Source organism: Bos indicus x Bos taurus, chromosome 14 (genome assembly GCF_003369695.1).
Source record: "Bos indicus x Bos taurus breed Angus x Brahman F1 hybrid chromosome 14, Bos_hybrid_MaternalHap_v2.0, whole genome shotgun sequence".
Taxonomy (NCBI): Eukaryota; Metazoa; Chordata; class Mammalia; order Artiodactyla; family Bovidae; genus Bos; species Bos indicus x Bos taurus.
In genome coordinates this window covers 23,675,670-23,693,166 of record NC_040089.1, presented here as the reverse complement: position 1 = coordinate 23,693,166, position 17,497 = coordinate 23,675,670, and the positions used below count along the sequence as shown (strand labels likewise).

The 17,497-nt window shown below is 40.7% G+C and overlaps 2 protein-coding genes across 3 annotated transcripts in view; one reads left to right on the top strand and one right to left on the bottom strand.

The window, feature by feature from the left end:
- Positions 1–457: 457 nt before the first annotated feature.
- On the bottom strand, positions 458–7,488 carry CHCHD7 (coiled-coil-helix-coiled-coil-helix domain containing 7). The gene is made up of 4 exons (XM_027561015.1): positions 7,386–7,488; positions 4,244–4,313; positions 2,585–2,683; positions 458–1,677 (listed from the first exon to the last, which is right to left on the bottom strand). The coding sequence occupies exons 2-4, from the start codon at positions 4,295–4,297 to the stop codon at positions 1,573–1,575; spliced, it is 258 nt and encodes an 85-aa protein (XP_027416816.1). The 5' UTR covers positions 4,298–4,313; positions 7,386–7,488; the 3' UTR covers positions 458–1,572.
- Positions 7,489–7,888: 400 nt separating this feature from the next.
- The window catches only part of PLAG1 (PLAG1 zinc finger), a 51,904-nt gene continuing 42,295 nt past the window's right edge, over positions 7,889–17,497 (top strand). Inside the window, exon 1 of one of the 2 annotated variants that reach the window (XM_027561013.1) lies at positions 7,889–8,110. The gene's annotated coding sequence lies outside the window, so the exon portion shown is untranslated. The remainder of the gene's footprint in view (positions 8,111–17,497) is intronic. The other variant, XM_027561014.1, reaches the window with a different exon arrangement.

Sequence of the window (17,497 nt, the reverse complement as noted above, 5' to 3'; positions counted from 1 at the left end):
GCAGGCAATTCTAGAGACAGAAAGTAGGTGAGTAGCTGCTGAGTGTTGGGGGTGTCAAGTGGAGACGAAGGGTGGTGTGTGTTAGGAGCAGGCCAAGAGTGCTACCGGCACAGGCTTGCTTTCTGGGGTGACGGCTCCTAAAGTCAGTTGTGGGGATGGATGACAACTTTGTCAGTATACTATTAATAACAACCACTGCATTGTACACTTTGAACAAATGGTTTACATGGTATACAGACTGCATGTTGATAAACCTGCTATTTGAAAATAAAAAGAGCTAGGCCAGGACAAATAAATGTGGATATTGGTATGTACATTTAAAAAGGTGACATTAAAATTCCACTTTTAAATAAGCCTAGAAGTACTGAAATGTTTCTTACACAATATTCATTGCTTGTCAGCTCCTATCTAAATCCATCATTTTTACAGCAATCAATACAAATCAAAGAATTTCTGAAACAGTTCTACCTTTTATTCAAATAGAATCACATTTGAAAATAAAGGTTGCATAATTTAAAAACCTCTGACCTGGGTTTTGGACTAGGACCAACGAGCTGGACAGTTTGTGTCAGCAGCCGTCGTAATACTCCTGCACCAGGACCAGATGAAGAGAAGGGACACAAACTATCTGTTTTCACTTTCTATACACATGAAATTTGATCAAATAATGTGTCTTTTACAAAGCAATCCTGTAAATGAAAGACCCTGGATTTTAAAAGGCGTGGGTTTGAGAGCTGCTTTACAACCCCACCCCAGTCATGATACTGAATATTCTTTTATATCATAAAATGAAGCTCAGCTCCAGCCTCATCCTGTGTTGCCATCACCTGATGAACCCCAGCCCCTCCTGTCCATCTCCTCCTGCAGGTGAAACCCCACCTCTGAAAGCACCACCTTTTCTTTAGAAGGCTGTCCAGTAACCACAGACTTCAGTCTCAGAATCCTTTGACTAAGCCCATCATTAAGGAAACATAAAGAAAACCAGTTCTCTGTATGTCATTTAAAGACACCCGTGCCTCCCCAAGGCTTTTTAAACCAAGGTAAAGGAGTGAGATCAGGGCAGAGACCTTAGTAACATGCCTGAGACTGAGGCCCATCGGGTATCCACCCTGGACTTGCTGTCCAGTCTTCTCCCCACCACTCAGTCCCCACCTCCCCTCCAGGACAGTCCACACACTGCTCTCCACATGTGGCTCCAGCCTGCCCTCGTCGTGCTGTCACGCACATCACTTCTTCCTTGGAGACACTGCCTCCCTTTCACCGCCTTAATCCCTCCCTTGTTCGCATCTTTCTTCTTTCTCTCGAGACCCGGCAGAAAAGCTCAACTCTCCACTGAGCTGTTCCTAAGGCCCCCTTGCATTCAGCAAGTCTTCTGAAGTCGGGGATGTGGCAGAGCCGGGGTGGCCCGCTCTCATTGCGGCACTGACAGCAGAAGTGGAGGACACGGGGCTTTCCCTGAGGAATCCGAGATCTGTCTGGGTAAGGCCTGAAAAGTCTTATGAAGACGCAGTAACCACTTATTAAAAATATTTATCTGTTCCTAAGTTAAATAAATAATTTTAATGCAAACACTCAATAGGGCATCTTCCCCAATCCTCCCAAGATCTCGTCTCTCTCTGCTGCCGTGGGCATGGGCGGCTTCACTCCGTTTTGTCTTCTCTGGATCATGACAGAGTTCTGTGTGTATGTACAAAAAAGAAGAAACCAGAATCAGTCATATACTAAATGCCAATCAACTGCAAGTAATCGGGTATTGCGTCTTCTAAAAGGAAACATAAAAGAGCAGGTTAAAAAAAAAACAGAAAATAAATTCTAGGACTCCAGATAATGTTTTGAGATTATCATCCATTAAAAAGAAGTGATTATTCCCATGGTGGTGGTGGTAGTTTAGATGCCAAGTCCTGTCTGACTGCTTTGCAACCCCATGGATTGTAGCCCTCCAAGCTCCTCTGTCCATGGGATTTCCTAGGCAAGAATACTGGAGTGGGTTGTCATTTCCTTCTCTAGGGTATGTTCCTGACCCAGGGAAGCCCCATTATTCCCACAGGAATAATATGACCCCTGTTACTAGGATGGGGATACAGTGTTGAACTACCAGCCCAGGAGCACAGCCCACCAATTCAGAACAACTGCCCAAAGGAGCCAACAGGTGACCACAACAAGTGAGTGAGCAGAGGGAAAGGAAGCCATTGGAGCCGGTGCTCAGAGAAGCAGAAATTACAATATATATGAGAAAATGGGGACCATGGGCAGCAGTGGGGGAGGAGGCAGAAAAAGAAGTTGGATACGCGTGGTGACAGGGCAAGCCCGCCATTCCATCCACCTCTAGAAAACTAACATGATGGTGAGATACTGATCCACGTAGGAAGACCCACCTCAGTTGGAGCTGAATCCTCACACGTGGGAAGGGTTGAGGCACCCAACGAGAGTGCCCAAGGGTCCTGAGGGCACACGGGGGATGTGGTCAGAAAGATGGGCTTCCCACAGCCATCACTAAGGAAGGGTGGTGGGTTCTGACAAACCTCAGGCTTCAGACTCATGCATAACAGATGAGTTCTGACAGAGGTGACCAAGCCAAGCTTACCCAGAACTTCCGGCAGTTCTTGTACTTCAAGAAGTGAGAAGAACAGCTCTCCTTGTCATAGTTGTTTTCAGCCATGCATCTGGTAGACGCATCCGATTCCTTAAACATGTAAGACAGGCAGCATTTAGGAGGCAGAGTGGCATCTAAAAAACAAGGTACACACACTTCTGAAGCTGCATCCCCCGAGCAGATAACTGGAGATAGTTTCAAAACGGACTTAGCTTTCCAACTATCCCAGCATCCGTTATGCTCAAGGCCAACACCTGCCTCTTCATAGTTGGGGTCAGTTTTTTCTGTATCTGATTCACAGGAATTTGAGTCAAAGCACTGAATGAGATCAGTCAGTAACCATTTATCGAGGCGGCTAAGGCAACTTCGATGTGCTCAGTCATGACTGCAGGGAGCTTTCTGTGGGTCCAGGGTTAGGGCTCAGCACTTTCACTCCCAGGGGCCTGGATTTAATCCCTGGTTGGGGAACTAAGACTGCACAGCAGGGCCAAAAGAAAAAAGAAATTCACTGCTGCACAGCAGAAGCCAAATGCCATCTCCTGACTCAGAGGGCAGCTCTCCACTCCTCCAAGTTCTCACCTGGACTTGAACGTTTGATGTTAAGGTGGTTTCCAGACCCTAAGTAAATAGCTAATGACTGGTCTACAACAAGTAAATTAATGACATTCGTCTCAACGTATGTTTGGCTATCATTCACTCCATTACGCAAGTAAATACACTATTATGTCAGTAATTTTAATAGGTATCATTAATATCACTTCAAAACTGAAGTAAGCTACACAGGGCTACAAGTTCAAAGGAGGGTAGCTGCCATTTGGGAATTAAAGTTTAGCTGTCTGAACTGGAAGCAGACTGGATAACAAACTTCAGAGTAAAAGGCATGATTCTGAGAAGTCATCTGAAGGAAAACTTTAAATTAAGGGCAAGTAATTTGCTTCACAGATCTGAGAAACTTGGTTCATCTAAAGCAACTTAGGAAAGCTGCTGAAAACAGATTTCAAGTAGAGAACAAAGCCAATACTCCACGCCAAATATTTAACAAGTGTGTATATTTGGAAAATGCATATGAGTCAGGAAATACAATTTTCATAGCACCAGTCCGATGGCTGCCTTATTGAAGGATGACAATGCCACAAGAACTGCTAATTGTACCAAATAAATGCCAACAAAAGCTTATTATAACAACAAAACATTTTGTTTACATGATACCCTTGTGAAAACCTTCAGGCTTTAAATACTCTAATTCAGTTATCAGCCCTTCACTCTCAGCGAGGTGGTCTCAGGGACATGATGAAATCATTGTTATCAAAACAAATTTCAGTAACCATTTAAAAATACCTACTTTTTCCAACTTTGCAAGTTCGGACTCAAGAATTTCCTCAGTGTTGCACATGCTTGTCTAGGGTTAAGAGTGACAACTAAAATCTTGTATGCTCTACCAATTAGGGAAACTTAAAAGAGATGAGTCTTTGTCAGCTAAATGATGAATATCTAAAAATGCTCTGGTGAAATAAGGATACACAGGCCATGAATGTTTCTTGTATAGGAATAACTTTATTCAAGAATTGAAGAAAACTGATGCCCACAAAATCAGAAGATGCTTCTTTTTCCAACGTAATACTTGTGACAATTCAAAGCCAACCAGCTTACCGACAAGCAAGGGTTTACGTCAGGATCCCTCAGCCTCCGTGTCACCATGGGCATCCTAAGTGTCTTCTCCCTGCAGGCAGAGGTTGGGAAGGGGAACACGGGGGACGGGGGATGATGCAGGAGTCAGTTAAGCCTCATCAACTCCACAAGTACAGTACCTGAAAAGTTAACTCTGGCCTAAAGATTTTCTAGTGAGGAACTCACGTGCTCTCTGTATTTTCAGAATGAAGACTTGGATGTGATTCTCCTCTACACTGACTCATGCCTCAGCACAAACACCTTGTTTAAACTGTTTAAGTGCCTCTACTGAAATCTAACTACAATGTTCAGAGAAAAATACAGTTCTGCTAAAATTCAGTTTTAGTTTACTCCTATTTCTAAAGTGGTGAAGAATCCGCCTGCCAATGCAGTAGACGAGAGTTCTATCCCTGGGCTGGGAAGATCCCCTGGAGGTGGTACTGACAACCCACTCCAGTATTCTTGCCTGGAGAATTCCATGGACAGAGGAGCCTGGCAGATTATAGTCTATGAGGTCGCAGAGTCAGACTGACTTTCAGGGACTAAAAGACAACAATATCTATAGACTAAGCAATTAAATGTATTAACAAGACAAAAATACAGCATGCACTCTAATGATTACTTCCTTATTATATACTGATTAGCACACAAAATAAGGGTGGAATAATTTAGTACAACCCAACTTTAGCAAGTCAACTATAAAGTATCTGAATGTCTACTCTGTGGCCTGTCCTGTGTTGACCAATGTACCAAAAAAAAACAAACAAAAAAAACCACACACCAAAGTTATTGCTCAGTGGACATTTTGAAAAGTTTAAAAAAAAAGAAATCTGAAATTTAACTTCCCAAAAGCATCTTCTATTTAACTGATACTTCCAGGGATAAAGGAAGTGAGGGAACACCACTGCGGCACATTCATCTTCTGGCTAAAGCCCTATAGGCATACAGCTTGGAGGAGCCTTTATCAATTAAAGATGATCACAGTTCTTAAGAGCCAATTAGGGATTCCAAGTCAAATCATATACTCTTATAACAAGTACGTCACCCATACTCCCAGGACAAATGCCCTCTCTAATGAATCTAACTGAAGTTGGTATGCCTGTTATCTTCAAAGACACCATCATAGAAATGAACTAAAAGAGAATTTTTTTAAAAAACTCAATTACTTGTTAATTAAACGCAATTCTTTATTTCAACACGTTGGCATATTATCAACGAGCCACCCACAAATATTTTTAAATGCTCTGCGCTAACTTTATGGAACTTACTCCTGAATCCTGCTCTAGCTTAACTGTCTTTTACCTAAAGATCAAAGAAGACAGCAAATAATGTAGGATTACCTACCTGAAACACCAATGAATAAAAAACTGAGTCAGTTATAACTAGACAGAGCTCTGAACTTTTGCACAAAGTGGTTTCTACTTTCCCTCCCCAAGATGGGACCATCAAAAAATATGAGCCATGTTAAAAGAAATAAAAGTACATTCAGGAAAAACAATCAGACTCCCATAAGCTCCTGAAAAGTGGAGGTATTCTAGGATCATGAGTCAACTAGTTCCCTTTCTCTTTTACAAGCTCAGTATGTCCAAGCTAAAGGGGATAAACTTTGCAAAGAAGGATAGAAAAAAGTCTAATCATTCCGGGTCCTTTCAGTAAGCAATCCTTCTATTTTATGATCTTCATTGTATTGTACAATACATGAGTACACCTAGCTAACAGAAATCTCTTGACAGGAAGAAAATTTCAAGATGCTGTTCAACTGTACCTAGAAGCTTCTTCCTCTCCCGCACAGAGGCCACAAAATGAACTCACGGTTTTCTTGTCTGCATGTGTCCTGTGTTCTGAGCACAGAGCTCTGCTCCACTGTTCACACTCCTTGGATGTAATCTCAACAATGATCTGACGCAGACTGAACTAAGGTTGCCCCCCTTCCGTGAAAGTGTTCTACTTTTTATCACCATCGTCGGTTAGAAATTCTTTAAAAACCACACCACCTAGGTAACATCACATATACTGAATCAAGTTTGCTGTAGGAGTATATTCACCTTTCCTTTCCTTTCCCTTCCGGGTTCTAAATACCAGTCAATCTAAGTTTGGATTTCCGACTGTCACCTGCTCTGCACGAATCCACATGTAATAACTGGAAATGAAGAGGAAATGTCAGTTTACAGTGAGGACCCGAGCTGAAAGCGGGTGTTCCGCTAGGGAGGCCTTATCTACTTGCTCTCCAAAGGTAACAAACAAACGTGCCTAAGCTCTGTCCGCAGAGGATAGTGGGAGAGAAACCAACGATTTGAGGGAGGGGGCGCAAAAAAGCACAGCACGTTTGAGGAAGAGCGCTCAACTCTTTTTGCAAAGGGCAAAATGCTTTAAAAAGTATTTCTCGACTTTCCATCCAGTGGTTCCACGTCCCCACTCGGAGCAGCTTTGCAAGCTCCTGACCCGTCCAAGGCCCCCTGCCGCCGCCACCGCCCGCGCTCCAGGCTATCCGAGCCCAGGCAGGGCTGCGGGCCTCCCCACCGCAGGAGCAGCCGTCGGGAATCCGCAACGCGTCCCGCGAGGCATTCGAGCCTTCAACATATGTCTAGGAGCAAGCGGCGGATCAGGAAGTCGGGGTGGCCTTGCGGAGGGGGCGGGGAAGGCGAGAGGAGATCCCGGAGCGAGGCCAGCCCTAGGCCCGCGGCCTCCCGACAGCTGCCCGTCCAACCTCGTGAGCGGTGGGCGCAGGTGAACACACCTTGCTCTCACTTTCGACGGCACCCAAGAAGGCAGGGGGCGAAGAAAACGCAGGGAACTGGGGGCGCGGGCAGGGGGTTGGGAGGGCGATTACGCTCCAAAGGCTGAGAAGTAAGGGTGAAGGAAGGGCTGGGGGTGCCCAGGCAGGGGGCACCTCCCTCACCCCCGGCCCGAGGAGACCCGCGTTGCCACGAGGAAGCGCAACGGCAAGAGGCCCGCGCTTAGGCGAGGCCTGGTGGAGGCGGCTTCACGCCGGAGACGCGACTGCGGGTCCCGCGGCGGCCGGGACGCGCCAGTCTCTTCCCGCAGCTCTGCAGCCGCGGCGGAGGGCAAGGCGGAGGGGCGGGGGGGGGGGAGTGGGGGGGGGGGGGGCGGGGAAACCACTCACCTCGGGCGGCCGCTCCGCCAGCGTCCAGGCCGTCTCCAGCTCCAAACACGTCAATGGCTCACGCAGCTGGGCCTTAAGTAGCGCGCATCCCAACGTGCTGCCCCCGCTCCGCGGCGGCCGCCGACCCAATGAGCGCGCCCCGCCGCCTGACTGACAGCCGAACGGGGCCCGGCTCGGTGGGGGCGGGCGGGCCTCGCCCCGCCCCCAGCCGGCGGGAGGAGGGCCGAGACGAGAGGAGTGGGCGGGGCGGTGCTCGCGACCCCGCCTCCGCCCCCGCCCCGCCGCGCCCCCCGCGCCGCGGCCCGCCTCTTAACACTTCGGCTTGACGGGCGGCGCGGCAGGCCAATCGGAGCGCGAGGCTGCGGCGGCGGTGGCACCCAGTGGCCGGCCCCGGGGAGGAGCGCGCGGGGAAGGGCGGGGAGGGCGGGCGCAGCGGCGGGCGGGGGCAGGGGGCGGGCCGGCGGGAGGCGGGGGCGGTGGCCGAGCGGGCCGGGGGAGGCGGCGGTGGGCGCGACGTCGGCGGCGGCGGCGGCGGCGGCGGCGGCAGCTGCAAGTTGGGCTGCAGGGGCAGCGCATACACTACAATGGCTGCTGGAAAGAGGCGTAAGGAAACAATTTCCAGGCCCGCCGCGTCCAGCCCGAAATATGAGAAAAAAATTATTAGAAATTCCGCGGGCGGTGTAAAGGCGGCGGACGGGCCGGAGGGAGGATGTTAAAGCCCCGCGGTGAGTTCTCCCGGGGTCCGGGGCGGCGGAGAGGCGTTTAGCGGGAGAAATATCAGGGTTATTTAAATTATGGGACTCGCTGAGGGGGCAGAGGAGCCGCGGCGGCGAAAGGAGGAGGAAAAAGTTTGTGCTGCTCTCAGCCCCTGCTCAGGACCCCAGAGAGAAAAATAATAATAAAAAATAAAATAAAAATAATCGGGCGGGGGTGCGGGGACTCCCGAAGTCGCTTCTGACAGGGCAGGGGGCGATGCGGCTGGAGACCCGAAGGTGAGGTCGGTGGGAAAAAAAAAAACCCCTTTATTCAGGGTCTGGAAAGTTTGAAAAGTTTTCCTCCTCCTCCGCCTCCTCTCTGGTGCTGCGAATATTGTGACAGCGGCAGCGGCAGCAGCGAGAGCGGAAGACATTAGAGACCCGAAAAATAAGGGAAAAATTAATATAAATTCGGTTTTGAGAGTAAACTCTCCGCATTTTCTACCAAAACATCCCGGGGGAAGGTGGGTCCCCAAAGGGCCTGGCGGAAACCCGCAGTCGGCAATATTTGGGGGGCACTTGGAGTGACTTGGGGGGAACTTTGCCCCTTTTTTCAAAAGAGGTTTTTCTTTTTTGGAGAAATGCATTTGTTTTCGCCCTTTCCTCAGGTGGGCGAGTCGGGGTCGGGGTGCGGGGTCTGCGAGGAGGTGTGAGCCCCGGGTGTGTGGCTGCGGGGGGGGAGGGGGGTGCTAAATGAAAGCAGGAGATCTGCACAGACCAGGGACAGCTTGTTGTCAGTATCATAAACAACCAAAATGGAGGGAGAACTCAGGCATATAACCAAATAAAAATTTTTTAAAAATCGCAAAAAAATCCCAAAAAATCCGGGATGCTCCCCCTTTTCTCGCTCAAGGTAAAAGGATGAACCGCCTTTCCCCTGAAGTCCATTTTGACTTTGCAGGGACCAAGGAGTTAATATTTATTTATTTTTTCAAAACTTTCGAAGGGCAAAAGCCTTTTATAACTCAACCGACAATGAGAAAACGTGAAAATCCGATGCTCGAGAAGGAGGGGGAGGGGGGGGGAGGTGGTAGTGCAGAAACTGCTAAACTTATTGGTAATGTGGGCTGATCTGACATAAGATAAACACTATATTTGCTATTTTATAACTCTGTTTTAATGATCGTTGCGGGTTTTTTTTTCTCCCCCCCCGGTGGAAAAAAAAAAGTGATGCCATTTTCTTAATAGAGTTAATATGTGTGATTGGAAGAATAAACCCTTTCGGCTTTGAATTGCATTTTCGTCGCATTTATGCTTCAGGTTTTGTTGGTGGCTCCCTCCTTTCTTTAAACTAGGCTCTACAGAGGAGGGGTAGAGAGGTGGTGGTGCACACAGAGGCTGGTGTGCAAGACTGGAGCACCTTTTGGGGTGGGGTGCGGAGTTACTGAGCTACTCGCCTCCTGACACGTTTGCTTCACCTGCTCATCCTCAGGATAGAATGTCCAGCCGAGGTTTTCTGGTTTTATGTATAGAAAAGGATGGTGCCTCTTGCATCACAGTGAAGTTAATGGGAAAGTGCTGCTGATGTTGGTTTCCACGTGGGATGTGGGACAGAGCAGGGCATTTTAAAGGGACAGCTTCTCTTTTCTTATGATTTTTCATCACCTACACAGAAGCCCTGCGTGAGGACCAGCAGCAGAGGTGCTGGGAGGGTGTGGTGATGGAAGAGCCTCCTCTTTCCATGACTCAAACGCACCCACCTTTAGCAGTGATGGAGGGAAAGGAGGGCTAAAGCAGGCTCAACAGAAGATGGATATTGTGTAGATCAGTTTGTTTCCAAGCTGTTCTTTTGTGTAACAAGCCCTCCCAGGAACTTTGCATGTTACATTGCTGTGCTCTGGAAGCTGATTTTGGAAGGAATTGTGGAAAAATGAAAATAGTTTAAGGTGTGTGGTGTAATGGTATAGCATTATTGAACAGTTATGAATTCTGTGCAGTGAGATCAAAGAGCTGTGTATGCCCATAACATGATTTTACAGCCATTTTGTAAAAGCTGTAAAATACCTAATATTCAATTTGGCTTAAGGTACACTGAGGACTTCTGGTTGAAAACTGCAGACAGAGTGGTGGAGATTCTTTTACTCTGTAAGCAGTAGGCATTTCTTTAAGGGAAAAAAAAAAGCACATACACCAACACCATGGAAAAGTTTACACATACCCATTTTAAAGCCCCATCCTATACATGTGCAGTAACTCTGTGCCTCTGAAATGAAAAGGTTTTAAAGTCCTGTGACCTACCGGTTTGCATCTTTTAAGTTGAATTTATTTGTGTTATTTAACAGGAAATGTTTACTGATCATAAACTACTGTTGACTCTGATGGCTTAGATTTTCACAATATTTTCAAAATTGAAAATATGTAAGTTGTGTGCTGTACTCTGTTGGACATTAAGGTTCACCTTGAATAGAATTTACTTATGTTCCGTTTTCCACAGGTATATGAAGTTTCTGGAATAGATGCCTATTTTCCTTTGTTTTTATGATTTATAGAAATGGATTAATATAAGGACTGGATTTTTAGACTTCTTATATAGAATATTTTTTCTGGCCATACTGTACAAATTATTATTTTGAAGTCTGGTGTACGTTAACCTGTGTTCACATCTGAACTCTTACCTGCACCTTTCTGTAAAGACCTCCATAGTAGCAGTTACATCAGTGTAGTGTGGTTTCTGATTTTGGAAGCAATTGCAACTTTCTAAGAACTCATTAAAAAAATTAATCCCATGAACCACTGTTAAATCAAAATTGATTAGAAAGTGATTAAACTGTCAGTGGAGAAGGGAAACTCCCCCCCCCCAAATAATCTTCGCAGAGATTTCATGGTGCCATTAATACTTATAAAACCTTTGAAATTTATCTTACATGTTCATTGTAGTTTGGCTGGAGGAAGTTACATTGACTATAAGTAGTCAAATTCAGTATGGATTTAAAATAAGTGAGACTTTTAGATCTTGAATAGTTGCCACTTTGACAAACCCGTTACTAACATCAATAAATTCAGTTTCTGTAAATGTGAAGGAGAAGTATTTCTTCCAGTTACATGTGACCATGGAGTTATTCAGTTTGCTTGGACACTTCACATTATGATTAATTTATTGTCATCCTAAATAAAAGTGCTGGTATTGTGATTTTTTTTTTCTATATCACAAAAGGTGGTATGAAACCTTCTTCATGTTTGGGTTTTACACACCTGGCTACTTGTCTGAATCAGAAAATACACTCAGAGCACACAAGTATAAAACCTGTAATTCCTTGGAGAGTCTTACTTAGCTGGGACATAGCATAATTACTCATTTGAATTGATTGTACTGAGCTTTTGTAATGCCTAAGAAATACTACCTATTGAACATCCTTTTCCTGAAGCTTCTGTTAAATTGTACCAATTAACAGAAATAAGTTAAGGCTGTTGTATACTCATAATCTTTATTTCAGGTAGAATTAGAGAAGCCTCATAGCTGGAGATGCTTATTTGAAATTTATATGTCTAATTTTGCTATTGGACATTCTATAAGGAATTTAGCTGCTGTGGAAGATGATTTATAAATATGGGCTAATTCTGATAAAATTCAACATCTGCATATTTATTACAATCTAAATATTTTAATAAACAGACATCTTATAGCTAAATAAATTAGTGAATATGTTTTTATCAGTATATTTTCAAAGTTGTAAGTGTACTCTTGGTGTTTTAAAATCATCCAAAGGTGTTCTTTTTTTTCCTTTGTTTTTAATATAATACTGGTTGTCACTATATACATTTTGGTTTGGTATTCTGGAAATTTTCCTTTCTAAGGATTAAATTGTTATTTGCTGAATGAAATATAATGCTGCTGTCTTTGAGATTTGAAAAGCTTGAGAACTAAAACGTGTATCTATAGCTGTCTTTGAAGATTTGTTTTGATAATCATTTGCCCCTTGAGCTGTGTAATCAAAATATTGGTTCCTTCCAGGAATGTTTTAATGTTTTTTATTTAGAATCTTGTTCTTTGGAAAATTAATGTCTGAAAAGTTACCTGTTACACATATATACACACAGACACACACCCAAGAAAAAAGTTTTACTGAGTAACTTTACTTACACAATCTGGAATACTTGTTCTTTTTGATGTGTTTCCAAATGTATAGGAAATAAATAGAAATTTTCCTCTTTATATTGATAACATCTTAGATTCTTTAGATAAGTTATTTGAGTAAAGGAAGAGTTTCAGAAGAAGGCAAGAACAACTGAATGTGTTCAACAAAGTCCAGGATAGTGAATGTGTTCAAGGTAAAAAGGCTAACAGTTGTCCCTTGAGCCATTTTTTAACTGTTTTAAAAACCTGATGAACACCTTATCTGAAACATCAAATACTTTGAAAATATATCAGACACTGCAGAGGAGCAAAAATTGACCCTTAATTTCTTTAATTGTAACAGGAATTAATGTAGGCAGCATATTTAACCAATTAGTAAGTGTTTAGGTAGCCTTGGAAAAGTATTTACAAATAAGTTAAATGTGAGGGCAGGGTACAGTGAATTGATGAACTGAAAGTTAACTATGATTTTAGAATTCATGCAGGGGAAGTCTTTTCCATTTTATAATAAGACCACTTGGAGGTAACTAATTTTTACTTTTGTGTGTATTTCAGTACCTAATTTTTTTCTTTTTTTGAAAAAGCCTGAACCTGACATCTACTGTGTTACATTTCTTTTATAACAGGGCAACTTTTATATCTCATTAGCAAATTTAATTTGAGAAATTAAATGCACAATTTTACATTGTAACATTTTCTGGAAGTGTTGATGTGTAGTTATTAACATTTGGAGTTGTGAGAAATACTCATGTATGAAAGCCTAGTAGCCGTTATTGCAGGGGCATAATTTGATTTTTAGTTTTGAGTCGCTTGGCCTAGTGCCCAGTAGCTTACATTCTACCCTGGGTGTCCACCTGTCTCTGCCTCCTCCCTCCAGGGTGGTATTGACAAGGATATGGTGATGAGGAACTACCAAGGGTGCTTTGGTATTTTTGCTTTATGATTTTGTGTGTGCACTGGTGTGTGTTGTTCAAGTGTTAAGGTTTTTGTTCTTTTTTTTTTAAATGCTTATCAGAGAACAAAATCCCAGTTTTAGAAAACAATATCTCATTTTTAAAAAGTGAAGTGGCGTGATACTGCATTAAAATTGTTGGTATTGAAAAGTCCCTGGATGTCTTGTAAACAGAGTTACTGCAGGGACATGGCATTAAAACTAACCACAGTGTGTGGGGGGAATTTGAGATGGCAACCCAAGAAATGGGTATGCCTATGTAGAAGGAATGAATTTAGGCAGTTGTATCCTAGGTTAATAGGAGGAGCAATTTGCTTGAAGTGTTTCCCTGTGTTTTTTTTAAGTGAAAACTTTTTCCTAATCTAAATACATAGAAAACCTAGAAATATGAATGTGTTAGAAAGTAAAAATGTTCTTTTAGATGTTTTTTTTTTTCTTAAAAAAAAATTGTAAGGAAAAGTGTATTATAAGAACCTAAGTGTCCAAATTTAATGGGGAAATGTCCAAAATTAATGGGGAAAGAACTAGGTATATGAGAATATCAGATGTAATCGTGGTAAATTTAAAATTTTGACTTCTGTGAATACAGAATAACTAACTATAAAGCAAATAATAGTAAATTTACTCCCCCAAAATGAGAGTGATAACTGGGGAAATCTGTAAGAGAGTATTTTTAATACAAACTGCTGGTTTATGGTAACCTTTTAAAAATAGATTCCTCCCCAATTTTTCCTCCATATCTTTAGACTTGTAGTAAACTAAATTAATCTCTAAGAATAATGTGTAGAGATTATTTGGAATACTCTATTTTTAAATAAGGAAAAATGATTTTTTGTTATTTTTTTAAAAGAGTAAAGATTATTTCAAATGTGTACCTAAGTGAAGTGTTCTGAAAAATTTTAGAAACTGTTGAAAATTATTTTCTTAATTCTTCATCAGAAACTTTAAAATTTCCCATTAAGTTAATGAAATAAAATTTAAAACCTTGGTTTAAGAACAGTGTACTTTGTGGACTTTTTTTTAGGACAATTTAAGTCATTTCTTCCAGACTCAGTAACATTTTAAAAGCTTTTCACAAGGTAAAGATAAGAACACTCACAAACTTTTTGACTTCTGAAGTGTTTTTAGGGGTAAGCTGACAGTTAAAGAAATTTTCTTCCCCATTTATTAATTAGCAATTGATTTTCTGAAGGAGAATCTAGATCTATTACAGTATTGTGTTCAAGAGTGGAATTTTCTTTTAATATTAGAAAATATTTTGAGGGTAAAGGAGGCATCGTTTCTTCAAGGGTCTCAGCAGACTGTGGTTATCTGTTATTGCAGAGCCTTGAGCCCTACCTTTTTTTGAGAATCAGAGACTCATTTTAGGCTTTCAGATATTAAATATTTGAGTTATTGTGTCAAACCAATGTTGGAATTGCACATTGTTTATTGATTATTTATGGTATCCTATCTTTTATTTCTGAATATGGAAATGTTAATTGTCAGATGAAATGCTACAACTACAAGGCTGCCATCTGATTTTTTGAAAAATTTTATCTTTTAAATCAATAGTTTGACATTAGAGCCTTGAGTTTTGAGATATATTTTTGGAGACTGTTCAGCTAGAAGTCGGAGAATGAGGAATTTAGTCCCTTTGACTAATAGGCAGAATTAGAAAAATGTTTTAATCAGTTTTTTTCTACTTGAAGATATTTTAGTAAAAAGTTGACTGAATTGTTCTTAATCAGAAGAATTTTAAGAAATTGAACCTGAAAGTTTGAGGTAGTTCAAATGTACAGGTTCAAAATGGCATCAGTTGAATTTTAGACTAGTAGATTTTCTCAATAACTTGATTTTATTTCCTTGTATTGCCTTAATGCTGGAATTACATAGAGCCCACATCAGTTTTCATCATATTCTAAAACAGTTACACTAATAGGTCTTATTTTTATCAACTTTAGACAATGAAATGAAAATACTATTTTATATAAGGGTACATTACCTTTTTAAAACTATTATGTGCATTTCCTAAATTTAATTTCTTTAACTGTTCCATTCCAAGGAAGAGAAACTAGCTCCTTTACTTTAAAACTAAATTTGCTCTAAATTTGCAGTTTATGGGAGAGTTGTCACTTTATATGTTTAGATAAGATCTATTATAACCTTAAATGTAAATGTTAATATGATTATCATATCTGATTATAAACTATATCTCAAACATGAATTTGCTCCCCTTCTTCTAAAATTGTTTTCTGAATAAAACTGAGAAAATATTTTTCATGTGTTTTTCTCATTTGTTATTGTCTAAAGTAATTTAATTGGGTAAGTTTTCAATGTCAATTATATTCCTCTTCTAATATTAATAGAATTTTGCCTAAAATTACTATTCAAATACACAGTGTCTCAGCAGTAAAATAGAACTAGATATATAATAAAAAGTTAATTATACTATGAGTGGTAGAAGCAGTCTTAGTAGTTCTTATTTGGAATAGTTTAAAATGGCTCAAACAAACTGCCCATGGGTATAAGGCATACCTCTAACAGCAGTTAGTGATATTTTATAGTTTTCTTTTTCTGCTTCATAAAGTTTGAGCATTCTCAGAGCTACTGTCATGCAATAAATAACTGATTTAACTATGCCCTGTGTAGAGTACACATATCAGGTTTAGTTTTTAATATAAGTTGCTTTAGCTTTCTTATAAGAAAACTGAATAAGACAGGTATCCCTTAGTTATAATTTGGTGGACATCACATCTTAAAAGATATTACAGGTAAAATATATTATCATAATCACTTACCCAAATCAAAATGAAAATAAACTATCAAGTAATTGTTTTAATTAGACATAGAATGATGGTTTTAAATATTTAACTAGATAATTTGATGTACTGCTGAAATATAGGGAATTTTAATTGAAAGTTGTTATTGTACCCGAATCTGTTTCTGTATGCCTCAAAAGTTTGTGAGTAAAAGTGAACACATGTGAAAGTCTGGTAGTTTACAGACGTTCCTAAACATCTATCCTTTGATAGTAATGAAAATGTATTTTTTAAATATGTGGGCAAAATTATTTCAATAATTATAACATTCAATTATTATACTTATTTTTCAAAGAAAAGTGGAGATGAATGGTTTAGTGTTGCTTATATCTCTTATCAGTTGCATATTCATTGCATTTGAAATTTTACTCATTAAAGCATTTGATACTTTAGGGATATTTTAGGCTTTTTTATTTTTTTTTATTAGTATAACAGTGTTTTCCTTAAAACCCCTTTTTTTTTGGACATTATAATCTATTTAAGATAGTTATTTTAAAACTTTAGCTGCTTCTATTTAATAAGAATTTCTGTTCCCTAGATCATGTTATTCTTAAAAGAAGTTCCTATCATGAAATACTCTTAATCATAGCTAAAAGGTTATCTTTTTAAATATATGCTAGAAACTTTTCTTCTTTTTGGAGTTAGGCTTTATCGCTATGAACTTACCTCTCAGAACTGCTTTTGCTGCATCCCATCAATTTTGGTATGTTCCATTTTCATTTTCATTTATCTCAAGGGTTTTTGTTTTTTAATTTCTCTTTGGATGTCTTCTTTGACCCTGTGGTTGTTCAGTAGCATTTTGTTTTATCTCCACATGTTTGGAAGTTTTCTGGTTTTCTTCATGTAATTGTCTGCTAGTTTCATACCTTTGTGGTTCAGGAAAGATACTTGATGTGATTTCAGTTCTCTTAAATTTACTGGGACTTGTTTTGTGACCTAACATATGGTCTGTCTTGGAAAAATGCTTCATGTGCACTTGAGAAGAATGTGTATTCTGTTGCTTTTGGGTAGAATGTTCTGCAAATATGCATTAAGTGTACCTGATCTAATGTGTCATTTAAGGCTGATATTTCCTTATTTTCTTTCTGGATTATCTAACCATTGGTGTAAGTTGGGTTTTAAAGTTCTGTTCTATTATTGTATTGCTGTGTATTTCTCCCTGTGTTTGCCTTATATATTTAGGGGCTCCTATGTTGGGTACATGAATATTCATAGATGTTATATCTTCATGTTCAAAGAAACAACCTAACTTTTAGAGATATTTTAGGAATTAGAAAAAGAGCTCAAGGAACTAGAAAAAGAAAGGAAGGGAACATGAAAGATTAGAGAAAAAAATGAAATAGAGACTAAAAAGATCATAGAAAAAATCAGTGAAGCTGGTTCTTTGAAAAGGTAAATAAATTGACAACCTTAAGCTAGACTCATCCCTCCAAAAAAGAGGACTAAAATAAAATAAGAAATGAAAGAGATAGTACAGCTAATACCACAAAAATACAAAGCATCCTAAGAGACAGCTATGAGCAGCTACA

What these genes read in the sequence shown, in the direction of transcription:
- CHCHD7 (XM_027561015.1), bottom strand. Translation starts at nt 4,297, where the DNA reads ATGCCCATGGTGACACGGAGGCTGAGGGATCCTGACGTAAACCCTTGC. An exon ending in ACGTAAACCCTTGCTTGTCG is followed by an intron (nt 2,684 to 4,243) that starts GTAAGCTGGTTG and finishes TACATGTTTAAG; the next exon opens with GAATCGGATGCGTCTACCAG. An exon ending in AGAACTGCCGGAAGTTCTGG is followed by an intron (nt 1,678 to 2,584) that starts GTAAGCTTGGCT and finishes ACATACACACAG; the next exon opens with AACTCTGTCATGATCCAGAG.